General features: G+C 57.5%; 6 protein-coding genes across 6 annotated transcripts; 2 read left to right on the forward strand and 4 right to left on the reverse strand.

Moving 5' to 3' along the window:
* Window positions 1-190: 190 nt before the first annotated feature.
* Window positions 191-2,433, reverse strand: L226DRAFT_477832 (uncharacterized protein). The gene is made up of 2 exons (XM_067676772.1): window positions 1,347-2,433; window positions 191-1,293 (listed from the first exon to the last, which is right to left on the reverse strand). The coding sequence occupies exons 1-2, from the start codon at window positions 2,129-2,131 to the stop codon at window positions 627-629; spliced, it is 1,452 nt and encodes a 483-aa protein (XP_067541914.1). The 5' UTR covers window positions 2,132-2,433; the 3' UTR covers window positions 191-626.
* A 410-nt stretch (window positions 2,434-2,843) lies between these two features.
* L226DRAFT_499560 (uncharacterized protein) lies at window positions 2,844-4,516 on the reverse strand. The gene is made up of 8 exons (XM_067677729.1): window positions 4,309-4,516; window positions 4,106-4,234; window positions 3,959-4,049; window positions 3,884-3,904; window positions 3,753-3,838; window positions 3,666-3,699; window positions 3,389-3,609; window positions 2,844-3,290 (listed from the first exon to the last, which is right to left on the reverse strand). Exons 1-8 carry the CDS (start codon window positions 4,416-4,418, stop codon window positions 3,026-3,028), a joined length of 957 nt encoding a protein of 318 aa, XP_067541915.1. The 5' UTR covers window positions 4,419-4,516; the 3' UTR covers window positions 2,844-3,025.
* A 244-nt stretch (window positions 4,517-4,760) lies between these two features.
* Window positions 4,761-6,287, reverse strand: L226DRAFT_529750 (uncharacterized protein). Its single transcript, XM_067679682.1, has 3 exons — window positions 6,191-6,287; window positions 5,840-6,130; window positions 4,761-5,764 (listed from the first exon to the last, which is right to left on the reverse strand). Exons 1-3 carry the CDS (start codon window positions 6,260-6,262, stop codon window positions 5,063-5,065), a joined length of 1,065 nt encoding a protein of 354 aa, XP_067541916.1. The 5' UTR covers window positions 6,263-6,287; the 3' UTR covers window positions 4,761-5,062.
* A 1,045-nt stretch (window positions 6,288-7,332) lies between these two features.
* On the forward strand, window positions 7,333-9,086 carry L226DRAFT_529752 (phytase). The gene is made up of 4 exons (XM_067679683.1): window positions 7,333-7,658; window positions 7,774-7,950; window positions 8,001-8,184; window positions 8,233-9,086. Exons 1-4 carry the CDS (start codon window positions 7,447-7,449, stop codon window positions 8,989-8,991), a joined length of 1,332 nt encoding a protein of 443 aa, XP_067541917.1. The 5' UTR covers window positions 7,333-7,446; the 3' UTR covers window positions 8,992-9,086.
* A 315-nt stretch (window positions 9,087-9,401) lies between these two features.
* Window positions 9,402-12,547, reverse strand: L226DRAFT_499569 (uncharacterized protein). The gene is made up of 3 exons (XM_067677730.1): window positions 11,518-12,547; window positions 9,654-11,465; window positions 9,402-9,587 (listed from the first exon to the last, which is right to left on the reverse strand). Exons 1-3 carry the CDS (start codon window positions 12,406-12,408, stop codon window positions 9,495-9,497), a joined length of 2,796 nt encoding a protein of 931 aa, XP_067541918.1. The 5' UTR covers window positions 12,409-12,547; the 3' UTR covers window positions 9,402-9,494.
* Window positions 12,548-12,820: 273 nt separating this feature from the next.
* L226DRAFT_453812 (uncharacterized protein) lies at window positions 12,821-14,820 on the forward strand (the record flags this gene model as incomplete). The annotated part of the gene is made up of 7 exons (XM_067675151.1): window positions 12,821-12,950; window positions 13,007-13,200; window positions 13,261-13,347; window positions 13,399-13,910; window positions 13,963-14,177; window positions 14,231-14,490; window positions 14,551-14,820. The coding sequence occupies 7 exons, from the start codon at window positions 12,821-12,823 to the stop codon at window positions 14,818-14,820; spliced, it is 1,668 nt and encodes a 555-aa protein (XP_067541919.1).
* Between the last annotated feature and the right edge of the window lie 451 nt (window positions 14,821-15,271).

The following is a 15,271-nucleotide window of genomic DNA, read 5'->3' on the forward strand; positions in this document are numbered from 1 at the left end:
TTCAATCAGTCTCCCAAGACGCGTCACATGTCGCGCGCCAGCACTGGCAGCCTGAGACAGGCCCTCGCAAGAGCACAAACATAGCACGAAACGTTTGCTCACCTCGGCACTTGTACTATGTGCTTTGAAGAAACCCGTCGAAAGGATTGGGATACGTCACGAAAAGCAGAATAGCCGACGCTACCGTCCTCGCGTAGAGGCGAGACACTCAAGTCGCGGTCCACCAAACACAAGTCGGATTGCAGGAGATATATAGTACAGATGAGATGACAGAACTATGTAGTACGTGAGGATGCATATGGTATAAAAACAATGAACGTCAGTATCAGCAGCCACCGGTCTTGCAATCCAGAGTAGGAGGGGAGGGGGAGAGATGAGTACATATTCTAACAAGCACGAGATAGACGTCGAGGGAAAGCAAGGTATATCACATCAATCAAAACGCAAATCAGAAAAGTCGTAGCTGTATAACACAGCTGTAGCAGCACTGTCCGCCATGGAACCCAGAGAGCAAGATGTAACGCGACAGTAATGTCCTCTGTCAGCGAAGGCGCAAGCATGGAACCCGCCATTTGTTACCTCGTCATCTAGCCACGCAACCGATACGGCATCGCACGTCGTTGCGCTTAACGACCGGGCCAGGACATGACCTCCTTGTCTGGAGAGTTCGGCTCGTCCATCTCGCTAATGGGGACACCGTCCGCATCCAGCTCAACCACAGGCTCGCGATTCGGCGTGTTTACCACCAGCGGCGGTGGGATGAACCCAGGCGAGAACGTCGGTATCGATCGCATAGTCGACGACGCCGGACGCAGCTGGCTGATACTACGGCCAACAGTAGGCAGTGGCGGAGGCGCAAAGACTGGGGAAAGCGGTGGTGGGGGATTCGACGCCCCAGCGGACTCGGCCACTGGGAGCGGGGTCGCCACCATTTGCGGAGAGGCTGTCCACCTGTACCCGTAGTCTATCTCCGGTGAAGCTGGTCTGCTCGCGCCCCGGCGGGGCTCTAGTGACGTGGGCGCACCCGCAGCATGCCGCGGGCGATCGTGGGCGGGAGATGCAGTAACCCGGTCCGCGAAGAAAGTGTAGTACGACGGGGCCGCGGCACGGGAAGCACTCACTGAAGACGAGGAGCGGCGATGCGGGGCTGCCGGGCGAGCATTCCAATAGCTCGGGCCGGCCGGACGCTGGGGCCTCACCAGGGAGGGAGAGGTGGAATGTGTCGGGGACGGCGAGAAGATGCTCTCAGAGGCCGCCTGGCAGGGCACGTAACGGGTGCCGAGTGTGTTCCCACTGCATGACGGAAGTGAGGATGTAATGCGGACCACGCACAGGAAGACACATACCATACAGAACACCCGATGCCTTCTCGTATGCATCCGCAGGCGCTCTTGAGCATCTTGTCCATTGAGGGATGGTCGCAGTACGCGGGGTCCAGTCCCACGACCGTCTCCGCCGCGTCCTCTTTCGCCATCCATACTCCACGTGGACGTTGAGGGTACGCACGCACATGTACGAGTGCACCGCAACCGTTCGATTTCCGTACGGCCTTTCCGTACGTCCTCGAGGAGGTGCCGGCAGAGGGAGATGGATGGGATCCAGGAAACAGCGCCGGCTCAAATCGTCGTGGGGGCTCGACCTCTTCAACGACGCTGGTGTCCTCTCCACCGCAGTGAAGGACAAACGCCTGACCAGCCTGGGTGCTCTCGCTGAGGATTTCCACAGCCTGCACGCCATCGGCACCGCGCCCTGGTATCCGCCCGCTCCCCTCCCAGTCTCTCCACATGAGCGGTCCTGAAGTGTACGTGTACTCATCTGCTCCAGATTCAGCGTTCAGTTCTGGACTTGGGGTCCGGGATGGTTCGATGATGATGGGTCGTGCGGGTGGCGCATACGAGCTGGGGCCAGCGCCGGGTGCTCCGACTGCGGGGGGCGGTGGACGATGCATGGCGCCTCTTCTGCGTAGACGGGAGGCCTCTCCGGTGCGCACGAGGTCGGCGAGGACGATGGAGTCGTCAGCGTCAGTTGGTTGTGGGCCAGGACCAGATGGGGCCATAGACGACCTCCGGCGAGGGACGAGGGACGGGCGGGGGCTGTAGTCAGAATGTCGTCGGTTGTAGACTTGCGGCATATGTAGGGGGTACGTGAGAGGGTCGTATACGTGTCGTCAGAAGGCAGCGGGGAAGGGAAGAAGCAGGGGGTGGTGGTTGTCGGTGAGGGAAACGCTTTCGACGCGGCCATCCCCTCCGCTGCAACAAACTGTGGCGTGGACAGCGTGAGGCTGCTGACTAAGCTCCCCCTCTGGTCTCCTTTGCCCATATTGGGCCGCGCCGCGTTACGCGGTGGGCGGAAGTCGGACAAAGTTAGCTACTCCGACGGGATAGAGTTGAGCAAGTTCTCAAATCCAGAGGCTCTCGGACGCGTCATGTCGGCCATGCACGCTGTCGTGCTGATGGTAGTCTCAGCACAACACGAGGAGCGAATTTGATTGCCTATTTTACGTACTGGGCGTGGCCAGAAATCTCGAGACTGGTGTCGGACTAGTAGTATGACACGCTCATACGGACTGAACTGAAGGTTATCACAGGCGACCACGACCATAGGAGACTCGGAGCGCCCCACCCGAAGATGGTCATTCATAATGAACGTCATGGCGCACAGTTCGCCGTCTCCGGTGAGAAAGTCTGCCACGGGACAAGAGCAAGTCGCCGGCGTGCCAGCAATGAACGCAGACTGCCCCAGTGCACAGTTCAGTGGATACTGATAGCATATATGTCTCTTGAGGCTCTGTGGGGCCAGCTGGGCGGCGCAAGTCTTCTTGAGCCTTCCTCCTGGAACCGGCGCTACCTGATGCACCACAGAACACCTCGGAGCCCCGGTTGCCTGCCGCACTAGTCGATAGGACACAACACCCCTGTCTGAGGAGACAAAGCGGAGACGCGAGTACCTTACGGCATGAAATACATCCAGCACACAGCGGAAATCAAAGACGCTAGGTCGCCGGTGGGACGCAACGACGATTGAATCAGAGTTTCGCGCGCACACGCAGACGTCTGCCCACACGTAGTCTGCGCTTCACCTTCGCGTCAGGCTGCGCGCTGTCGGTGAGGCTCCATGGCTCCGGAGTCTTGTCCGGATCGATGCCCTCCTCCCGCTCAGCATCGCGGAACACCGGGTCGTGCCGGAGCGCATACGCTATCCGCTGCTCCATCGTTGGCTGGTCCGGAGCGTATAGGGCGAAGTCCGGTTCCTGCCCGTAGCCAATCGACGCGACGCGTATGAGTATCGCCCTATATATCGTGAGATAACGGTCGTATTGAACGTCCGCCACGAATGAACTCTTAGCGATCATCGTTTCATTTCCCTCGCTTGAAGATTTAGAACTCACGCCGTAAGTCCGAAGATGGGTTTTGTCCCACCCGCTTCCCTCCCGGTGAGGAAGTGGTGCATCCGTATCTTGCCTGGCATCGTATTAGAATTGTAGTCGGTATGGGTGTGGTACTTCATTTCCAACATCTCGGGTTCCGTGGCGAAGGGCGGGTCGGAGTGTAGGAAGGACTTCAGGGGGTGCGAGAACAGGGAAGCGACCTCCGCCTGATTTAATATCGGCTATGCGCAGTTCAGCGGACATAGAAGTGCTATAGATTGAGTGTATGATGACTCACCCGTAGCGTGTTATCAAGAATTAGCACAACGACCCTGGAGGGGAGATGGTCAGACCAGGCCACGGCAATTGGATGGAATGGTATTACGGTGTCACTACCAGGCGGTTCCCTGCCAGGAACGGCTCGAGGACGCATAGTGTGGGTACCTTCGTGTAGTCTAACGGAAGGCCAATCTACGACACTTAGCATTATAGCGAGGATGCTCGGAATTGGCGTACCTCCTCAAACGCCTCGCGTCTCTATAGCACAAGTCAGTCAGACAAGCTATATCTTCGATATCCGTGAATACTAACGGCTGTCCGTTCTAAGCTCTTGTCTGTCTCATCCCACTTGCCACCTGGCAGCGCCGTGTCTCCTGCATATGTCCGGAGAGACAAAGCTCGTCTACGCCACACACAGACCTCAGCATGAGCAACAACCTCGTGAACATTAGCACCCACCTACTCAGGAGGACATACAAATCCCCCATTCGTCCGATGAATAGCGCCACAAGCACTGCGGCACTTCTCGATTTGGGCCAGCGGAGACGCGTCTTCGGCGGTCGGTACGCGGCGAGGTTCTGTATACATCTGCAGCGAACAACACGCGTCAGCAACCCCAATTCGCATGCATATGGGACATTCCCTGGAGAAACCGGACGTACCGACGGGACTCAGGGGTTAGCTGGGGAACAGAGACGCGATTCAGGTCGAAAGGGGGCCGATGGAACTGCAGGAGCCTCAGGCTCCGGTCGTTCTTCCCTCGTGAAGTCATCACACCGCTGTGATGATCCGGGGTATACGAGCTTCCCAGGTCAGGGTTCTGTGGGTATCTTCGGAGAGTCGGGGCGTGCTTGCGACGTGCGTTATGGTTGACGGCAACCTGTGAGGTGGACCCACAACCTCAAACGCATGTATTCGGCAACTACCGCTGTCCGGGGTAGCCGGTGTCCAGGTGACATACCTTAGCTTATCCGCACGACGAACTGTCCAGGTCGGACCACAGCGAACCTCATCACTCTAGTGAGACGACGCAATTGTGCGCATACGTGGTAAACGAATACCTCGCCCGCTATCACGGTAATCGATTGAGCTAGTAAGCAACTGTAAGACCAGGCGACGCTCATCCTGGTGGAAAATGCGCAACAACAGCGATTTCCTGACACCGAAGGACTAGAGGAGGCGATTCAACTGAGTGGCCATGCTTGAATATAATACATATCATTAACGATTCGTGTACTTGCGCGGCGAGAAAACATCTACAGCAATGGTACAAGCTATGTGCGAAGCAACATATACAACAAGGGGCGAGATAGAGCGGAGATAGTACAGACCAAGGCAGTAAACCTGTATGTCACGATAGTACACAGCGAAAGCAACAAGGATAGGGATACGGAGAGATCATTTGAGTCTCTGAGTTCAGAAGTCTATGGGGGAGTGACGGCCATCAACGCTGGCCCAGTCGGACGCCTCGCTCCCGTGCTGGGACCCGACGTCAAACGGGTCATCATCGACACGGCTCGCATGACTCGCGGGGCTAAAGATCCCGGAGCGAGGAGACAAGACGTCGAACTCGTCGTCCGAGTCCAGCGTAAGGTCTGACGCAATGCTGGGAGACTGTACCCGGGGAGAGCCAAACGGAGACCTGGCAGCCGAGACGTGCTCGGGGCTGCTGCTGCGTGCGCCAACAGAGTGGATGTCAGAGAACGGAGACTGGATGCGAGAGGTAGAGTCGGTCGTAGGATCGTTCACGACACGGCCATCTTCGAAGAGCACGGAGCCGCCAAGAGGGGTGTGGAATGCCGAGGGCGAGGCCTGAGACGCGCTGAGATCGGGGGTAGGCCGCCGAGACGAGAGCGAAGACCGCTCGGAAAGCGTGATGGACGGAGACGATGGTCCTGAGTAAAGAGACATGGGCGTAGGCAATCTCGGCGATGCCACCCTAGAGGATGGAGACGGAGATCGGGGCACTGGCTGCAGGACGATAGCCGGATGCGCAGGGCTGTTGTCCATGGAGGAGGGTACGCTCGTCCGGATGGAGTGTCCAGGTGAGGGCGGCTCTGACCCATCGAAAATGACATGTGTCGGCTCCATCACGGGATGCGGGATGAATGTGTTCGACTGCGGGAGCAAGAGAGAGAGGGGGGGGGAGAATAAGGAGACCCGCAGCAATCCAAGTCGTCAACGACTACGCACCTCATCCAGCCCCCCAGCAGGCCTGCGATGGCGAAGACCAGAAGCATTATGGCTATGCCTCCATGCATCCCTCTCCCTATTTGCGAGCTGCTCCAGCTCTATAGATGCCCCTGCATCGCCCCTGTTATCGTCGAAGCTCGTAGACCTACGGGAACCGTTCTCATCACCGTGCTCGTCCACAGGCTGGGTGAGAACAGGGCCCTCTCGCTGCCGCCTCCTCTGCCTGCGACGTTCAACAAAATTCTCGGCCCATGCCTCGACCTTCGGGGCGATATGCGGCTCGTACACAAGCTAAGTTATGAGATACACATGTGAGCTTGATGCTACCAGAGAATTGTGGACCGGACATACCTCGTGGAAAGCGATACCTGCAGCGACAACTACGATCACTCCAAAAACTGCGTATACTGCTGGTGCTGGCATCGCAATTTAAGAAGAGGTAGATGGAGGACGATAGGAAGGAGAGCAGCTCTGCGGAGTGTATAAGTACCCCCGACATGCACAGCCGCCCGGCACGTGGTGCCGGAGCTCACAAGCGCTCACCACTACGGTCCGCGACAACGCCCGGGCGTCGTTCCGTCTTTCGACGACATTGACCTCTGGCATGATGCATCTGCGACGTCGGCGACTGTTGTGTTTTGTCTTCGTCCTAGTGCTGCTCTCATACAATGCTCATATACCACTACAATCCTTGAACTGGCAAGCTGGTTCCAAGTCTCTCTCACCCTCGTTCGCCAGAACACGTCTCACATGGCCTCTCGTGGGTACGTCTCGATTATCAAAAGACCTACATAGCCTATCGGACGACTTTGCAAAATCCCACCTCGAATTTCATGTTTTGGATGGGAGACCTGAGCATGTGGAGCGATGATGACACCGTTGGTCAAGGGAGTTCAAAGAGGCGGCCTACGTTTGGTACGTATCCTGTTCATGGATTCTCCAGGTCACACCGTCTTCCGTCTGTGGACTCTGGAACATCGCCAGTGTGTATTACAAGAAGCAATATGCATTGGGTTGTCTGTCAACGTGACGTCCAGGATACTGGGTCCTCCCTCTACTCGAAGTTGGCGAGACCGGTTGTCGGATGACCTTCCCGGTTGGCATGACACGGTATAGACTCCAATGCGAAGTCCATCAGTGCTATCCTCCGCCAAGGGCCCACCTGATTTGTTGGGTACAATGTGGAGCCGTCTTGGGTACCATGGAATCCTCTCTGGCCGTCGCGCGTCGCCGGCGGCAGGGCTCGACAGCAGGCAGACTGCAGTCCCGACGGCGTGGTAGAAGATGATCATAGTCCGTGAGTCGGATTGCCATGGGTTATATATGCTCCGGCTTTCGAAGGTCGCGCACCTACCAAGCATCGTCCGAGCCTGACGAACGTGCCCAAGGGACCGCGCGCGCACTGCCAGTCTCGGCGTCAGCGAAGATAGGCCGCACGCAGCCTGACTATTCTGGTGAGCCCGGGTTATGTCTGCTCTTCTTGTCTTCGCTCCCTCATGAAGGCCTCCTCCAGATACCCCCCTGACCAGCTACCCTTGCTGGTGGACCATTGTCCGCATCGCTTTCGCCTCAAGAGCGCTGAGATCTTCAGGCCTCGCCCAGCAATCATGGCGCTCCTCGCATTGATAACCCTGACTTATCTCTGCTACACATATGCAGCGTTCGTTTCACCGCGCATACACTACTCTCGCATCGACGCCTCGTCAGTGCCCTCAATCGGGATTTCGGACGACGTGCAGCAGAGTTGGTCGATGTACTCGCCGTACTTTGCCGCTGGGACGTACGAGGCGCCCCCCGACGGCTGCCTCGTCGATCAGGTGTGTGCTTCATATATTGTGACCCCAACGTTTCAAGGACCGTGTCGCTGATACGCATTGTCCAGGTCAACCTCGTAAGTGGGTGTACATCTCTTAACGTCGAGTTGTGCCTGATTACAACCAGATACAACGTCATGGGGCTCGTTTCCCGACCTCCGGTGCCGCAACCCGCATTAAGGCCGCTCTTTCCAAACTTCAGTCAGTGACTGACTCCACCGACTCGCTCCTTGAATTCGTCGAGGACTACACGTACGACCTTGGTCAGGACAATCTGGTGCCTTTCGGAGCTTCGCAGTAAGTGTCAATGTCGTGTGCTGTCTCAACCGCTCACAAAACAAATGTAGGTCGTACGAGGCTGGAAGAGTTGCGTTTGAGCGTTATTCCTGGATACTGAAGGGCCAAGAGCCATTCGTTCGCGCCTCAAGCGGACCTCGAGTTGTCGACAGCGCGTCCAACTGGACAGCCGGCTTCGCGGCTGCGAGCGCGCATCGCTACAATCCCGCAGTGTCAGTGATCCTCTCGGAAGCAGTAGGTCAAACATTTCCAACATAATACCGTTCCGCTCATGCCTCGCAGGGCAATGACACTCTCGACGACAACATGTGTCCCGCCGCGGGGGACTCTGATCCCGAGACCAACGCTTGGCTCGCGACCTTCGCTCCGCCCATGACAGCCCGCCTGAACGCGGGCGCCGTGGGTGCGAACCTGACCGACACTGACACCTATAACCTGCTTACTCTTTGCCCATTCGACACCGTCGCAAAGGAGCGTCCAGGCGACTTCTGCGCCGTGTACGAGGCGCTCGACGCGGGCTCTGCGTTCATGTACAGCGGCGACCTGGACAAGTACTACGGCACTGGCTATGGACAGCCGCTCGGGCCCGTGCAGGGCGTCGGGTACATCAACGAGCTCCTAGCGCGACTTACCGGCACTGCTGTGCAGGACCAGACGCAGACGAACTCGACGCTAGACTCAGACCCGGCGACCTTCCCGCTGAACCGGACGTTCTACGCGGACTTCTCGCACGACAACCAGATGGCGGCCATCTTCGCGGCGATGGGCCTCTTCAGGCAGAGCACGCCACTGAACGCGACGAACCCAGATCCGAGCAGGACGTGGCGGAATGAGAAGATGCTGCCATTCTCGGGGAGGATGGTCGTGGAGCGGCTGAGCTGCGATGGACAGACGCACGTGCGCGTGCTTGTGAACGATGCGCTCATGCCGCTGGAGTTCTGTGGCTCCGGTGATGGCTTGTGCACGCTGGACGCGTTTGTCGGGAGCCAGTCCTATGCCCGCAACAATGGGAATGGGGATTGGGAGCAGTGCTTCGAGTAAACAGCTGTAGCTGTACTATGGGTACTGTAGAGAGCGAGGATTATAGTAGATACACCGTGGAATATGCATCATATTTCCCTGGACACTCTGTGCACGTTTTGCGTCCTGTACCTCTTCAGGTTTTTGGCTTCGCTCAAGCTGGCTTGACCACGCAGCATCCCGCTGAGTGAGTGCGTCCTCGGGGCTGGCCGGGAGGCGCACTTATGTTCTCCTCGAGGAAGTAGGGATATAATCTTGAGAAAGAAGGTGCAGATTGCTGCCTTGCAACAATACGGACGACCGATCGAATGTAGCAATGATCCACATGGACTCGAATGGACTCGGAGGTGTTTGGGCTAGGCTGATCTCCGCATGTGCACTCACCTCTCGCATTCTTCGTGCGCATCTGTGAAGTCAACAAGATAATAGATGTCACAGATTCTATGGTCTAACCCTACAGCACCGTCTTTCGGTACAAAGTAACGTACCGTCCTATCCTAATAAATCATAAATAGTTACCCATGTTACGGCTTGAACGCATTCCACGCCTCGTTCAAACTCCCAAAGACCCCGTTTGCAATCATTCTTTGTTCCAGCGTCGTGTTCTTCACGTTGAGCTGCAAGGATATTCGTAACATGATCAGCTTCTAAGATAGAGCATACGTAGATATGAAGGAACAAACCTTGTCTGGGTGCAGCTTCGCAATCGCCTTTGTGTAGCGAATCTTCACCTGCGACGGGCTCACCAACTCGTGAATTCCGACCTTCTGCCACCCCAGCTCCGGCCACAAGACCGTGTCCAGGCTGGCAATCAGTGCGCGAATGTTGTTCTCCTTGCCCGCGCGCCACGCCATCAAGCGCGCGTCCACCGTATCCTTGAGCTCGTGCTTCTCCTGGTCCTCCGCCTCCGCGGCCACATTCGCCTCGCGCACGCGATTGAGCGCCTCGGATGGGGGCGTCGGAACCCTCGATCGCACTATGGGTCGTGCTGAAGCAGGGCGAGACTTCGCAGCTGGGGGTCGTGCAGGTGCAGCGGCGTCGACATTCGCGTTCAGCATGCGGCGACAGCGCGAGATGCCCGTGAACGCTTCCGTGCGGGCCTTGCCTGCGAACTCGGAGCCCGCGATAGACTCCCAGTCCTGCTTCGCGAGCTCCCACTTCTCCTTGCCCTCGTACGCCTCTGCGCGCCTGCGCCACGCCTTGATGAGCGCGTCAGCAAGGTCAACGCTTGCACCCTCGTCTTCACGCGTCACCTTGGCCTCCTTCGAGGGATGGTACGCAGGCCCAATAAGGTCGATCACGACCGTGCAGTCCTCGATCGCACCAGCCGCGTCTCCGTTCTTCAGGCGTGTCAGCGCGCGGTTGTTATAGAGCGGAATCAGGAGGAGGTGCTTGTCAGGGAGCGCGGCGATGGCAGCGGAGTAGAACGTCTCGGCTTCTCCGTATTGCCCAAGCTTAAATTTCTCCGTCCCGGCAGCCTTCTGCTGTGCGGATGCGGCTATGGCGGATTGTGATGCCGAGACGGTCTGGCGTTGGATGAGGGGAGCAGGGGATGGGGCACTAGGGGGGGTAGGCCTTGACGCAGCAGCAGGAGCGGGTGAGGGCGTCTCGGTCGCCTGCGTGCGTGCTGGGGTCTTGCGTCGGAACGGCGAGACGTAGACAGTAGGCGCATCATCCGAAAAGAGGTTGCCAACCTTCATACGCGACAGGGGGGTCTCAGCAGGCTGCGGGGGTTCCTGAGCACGCGGAGGGGGCTGCTTCGCCTGAGGACGAGCGGGTGCATGGTGCAAGTCGTCGTCGTCGTCATGATCTTTGAACCCACCGCCATTCTGGGTTGGCGATGAAACATGCTCATCCTCGGCAGCGTCCTGCATCCACTTTGGTCTACCGTTGCGTCGCGCGACTTCGCCTGTGTTTTGTCGGGATGACCCGGCAGCAGCGGCGGCGGCGGCGGCGGACCGCTCCTCATACGCACGCATCGCCCGCTCCTTGCCCTCTTTAAAGAGCGCGTTCGCGCGGTTAAACATGCTTAGCCCAATCTTGCTCGCTTGCGCGATGAGCTCGTCTGCCTGCCCCTGCAAGTTCCGCGCGTTGTCACCGGTAAGTGCCTGGCCGTCCCGACCAGGTCGCTCGCGCGCCGCTCGAGGCTGCGACTGTGGAGAGGCACGAGCAGGGGGATGCTGGGGCGGGCGCGACGGGACGTTCTCTTCGTCCGAGCTGTAGTACCGCTCGTGCCCTGTCTCGCGTTGAGGTCTCCGTTGACGTTCCTGCTCTGGGGCAGGAGATGACGCGCCTGCGCCGTTTGAGAGGAGGGTTTCAAGCGCAGCTTGCACGTCGAGACCGCTATCCGTCGCAGCGAGCGCAACCTTCGCCTGCTGTATTGAGAAGCCCATTTCGACGATCTGTCCGAGGACATGCGGAGGTGGTGAAACCGCACGCGACCGCTGTCCTGACTGCGGCGGTTGAGGGGAAGGTGTGTTGCGTGTAGAACGCTTCTGTGCAAAGCCGTTTGCGAATGGCCAGGTAGGAAGGCAAATGCACACTCACGGCTGCTAACTGTTCTATCGGCTTTCCTAAATCGCCAAGGATGTCATCCTCGTCTGACTGATCGCCCAGTAGACCATCTTCCCTGTCTCCGAAGTCGAAGTCTCCAGGGGTATCGGACCGCGGAGGAGCGGGCGAAGACGACTGCCGAGATGAGGAGGCGGGGACGAAGTCGTCGAAGCCGAGTAAGTCCGAGATGGGCGTAGCCTTCATTGACCTAGGAGGGGCTGCGGGGGGCTGAGACGGGAAGTCCCCGAATCCCCAGTCATCGTCCAGAGCGGAGGCGGGCTGTGGGGACTTCGATGCCGTACGCACAGGTGCTGGGGCGGGGGAACTAGAGAACGAGTCGAAGCCAAGATGATCCAGTGCATCATGAGCTGGGGTAGACGTCTGGGTGTGCGTGGTGGAAACAGACGATGCTCCCAGCGCGTCAAGACCAGCCCATGCAGACGAGACTTGAACTGCAGGAACCGGTGCATGTGTCTTCTGTGTTCGCTCTATTCTCTCCTTTTCCGCGAGGGCTGCGCGCTGGGCCATAGTGAGATTTGCACCATTTGATGCGGATGAGAAGGTGCCTGAGAGCAGACCGCTGAATGCGTCCCCTCCTCCTCCTCCTAGTCCTATTGGTTTCGCTGGACCTCCGCTAGGAGTCTTCTGCATAGGTCGTGGCGCGTTGGATCCCAGGGCCGGTGACTGTGCTGGTGTGGCTGATCGAGAGGTATTGGAGGAGGACGAACCGGCAGCAGCAAGCATGGAGAACACATCGTTCTGCGGCCTTCTTGCAACAGTTTGCATCGTGTTCGTCGCAGCAGCCATTGCACCGAGCTTTCGAGGCGGCTCGGCTGGTTTAGCTGCGCCCGTCGAGTTCCAGAGATCGGCGAACGCGTCAGACATGCTGATGTTTCGGGGGCGTTACCGCAGACCGGCAGTGGACTAGTGGGGAACAAGATACAACACGAAAGTGGTTAATACAGCGCTGGGAGACTGAAAATGAGAGTCCCTGGCGGCGAGGAAGTCAAGATGAGGAGAAGGGATAAGTAATGTCAGAGCTGCGGTCGGACATCTCGGCTGCATTGATTTGGGTGCTTCAGATGAGTTGGACTTTACAGTCGGGTAAGTAACAATCTCATAACTGGACTAAATAAAGGTTAAGTAAGTTTTTTTTATCAAGTTAGCCCCGTAAAACTACTAGGTTGCCCTAGGGGAAAATATCTAGTCTATCTTAATGCTTACTTTAGTAATCCAATTTCTATCCCCTCGGTATTTCCCGACCGTGCTTTCTTTGCAGTGTCTGCCATCGGAGTGCATGCAGTCCGTCTCTGTCCGCTGCGCCTTACGGCGTTGTTGTCCCCAAACATGTCGACGGGCATATGCAACCGACTCTTCACGACAGAAACCATACTACATTACAACACCTATATTCTACCCTAATGCTGGTGCGTATGGTTTCTTTCTCGCGCAGAAAAGCCGGGCTAATGTACTCGGTGTGCAGCACCACATATTGGACACCTGCACTCGCTCGTAGTCGCAGATATATTCGCTCGATACTCGAAGCTTGTGGACCCCTCGAAACCAGTGCACTTTGTAACCGGAACCGACGAGCATGGTCTGAAGATCCAGAATGCAGCGAAAGCGAAGGGCATGGATCCGTTGGCGTTCTGTGATGAGCTGAGCGAGCACTTCCGCGTATGTCTCTCCGTCCCTCACATTCCAATCAATGTCGTCATATCCTTGCAACCAAGGTAGAATCTTACTCGGAAGGCTAACGTGTCCTGCACGCGCTTCACTCGAACGACCGAGCGCCAGCATTGCGACGCGGTCACGCACCTGTGGGTGAGCTCAATCCCGTACATATATCCGCACGCGCGCCGACATATCCCGTAGAAAGAACTCGATGCCAAGGGCCTCATCTATAAAGGCAGTCATGCAGGCTGGTACTCCGTTTCGGACGAGACCTTCTATCCGACCACGCAAGTCGCGCAACAGGAAAAGGATGGCGTCGAGTACTACGTGTCGACAACGTCTGGATCGCGCGTAGAGTGGCAGGAAGAGGAGAACTACAAGTTCCGACTCTCAGCCTTTCGCGAATCCTTGCTCTCCCACTATGCAGCACACCCCGAGGCGATATACCCCCCACAGCACCATACGGACATCATGGCTTCATTGCAGGAGTCGCTAGAGGACCTGTCTGTATCCCGCAAGCGGTCTCGGCTGACGTGGGGCATTCCGGTACCCAACGATCCGGACCACACCATCTACGTGTGGATCGACGCGTTGACGACGTACCTCTCCTCCGTCGGCTATCCTTTCCCCCCGTCGACCGTCGAGGGCCTCCCATCCGGAACTGCACAGGGCTGGCCGCCGAACGTCCAGGTCATCGGCAAGGACATCCTTCGGTGCGTGTCGTGCGCGCCCTCACTCTGTTTGTTGCTAACTATCACTTGGCAGGTTCCATGCAGTGTACTTCCCGGCAATGTTGCAAGCCCTTGGTCTGCCGCTCTCACAACGCTTGCTTGCGCACTCGCATTGGACGGTCGACCGCGCCAAGATGTCCAAGTCTGTTGGAAATGTCGCCGACCCGATCAAGGCCATTGACGAGTTCGGCATCGACCTCGTGCGATACTACCTTGCCCGAGTGGGCGGCCGGTTCAAGGATGACGTTGGTACGCTCAGCGTAGCTTACTGGATTCCGTACATGCCTGACGCACCTCGTCAGATTGGTCGCAGGAGCAATTGCAAAAGCATAGCAGAGAGATCATCTCGGCTCTCGGTAACCTCCTCATGCGCGCGACCTCGGCCAAGATCATGAAGAAAGTTGCGCAAGTCAAGAGGCCGCGCCCCATTGATGTTCCCGACGACGCCAGCTATGCGCCCCTAAAGCGCAGCCTTGGGAAACTCGCGCTGACGTTCCACACGCACGTCGAGGGCTTCCAAGTCGCCGACGCCATCGAGGAGGTCGTCCTCGTCCTAGATGCGGTGAGTGCTAACGTGTACTCTTGAGATTGGGACTTGCCTCTGACTCTGCTCCGGGCACAGGCGAATCTCCTCATGACCCAGACGGCGCCATGGGCGAAAGAAACGTCTCCACAAGACGCTGCGTACGTGCAAGCACTGATATTCGAGACACTGCGGCAGTGTGGCATCCTCCTCCAGCCCATCATGCCAGATAAAGCGTCAATATTGCTCGACTCGCTCGATGTGCCTGCGACGGAGCGCACGCTAGCAGATGCCGCCTTTGCGAGGCGAGAGGTCGGGGACGTGCGATCGGGTGTACGGTTGTTTGACGTGGACTTGTCGAGGCTGTAGATAGCTGCATGTGCTGCGAGGGCGGGACTACGCCCAGTGGCGGAACGACGCATGGCGCTCCGACGGTTATTTGACAAGTATTGAGCGGGTAGTCAAGGCGTCGTTTGGACCTTGGCGTAGGCACCGGAGGATTTTAACGTCCTACTAGATAGACCAACCTAGACAATTGAGAAAAATGGTTACGCCTGTACTCTGATCGAGTCAAACATGGCAAGGTAGCGCGGCGGGCAAAGGAAGATGTTCTATCCCGTAACAGGGCAAAAAAGGTCGTAACAGGTTTGTGTAATGTAACTTTTAACTGGCCTTTTATCTCCTTTCAGCCCAGTTTCCCCGAAAAGGTTACATTTGGCAAGAGTATCACTGGCCTGTCGAAAATCCTGCAATGCCCGTCGTGTAGTACTGAGCGCCTGGTCCGATCACCTGTCCACTGGCCCGGGCAGACTTACATAAA

The sequence above is a fragment of the Lentinus tigrinus genome, assembly GCF_003813185.1.
Source record: "Lentinus tigrinus ALCF2SS1-7 unplaced genomic scaffold L226scaffold_2, whole genome shotgun sequence".
In the NCBI taxonomy this organism is placed as follows: Eukaryota; Fungi; Basidiomycota; class Agaricomycetes; order Polyporales; family Polyporaceae; genus Lentinus; species Lentinus tigrinus.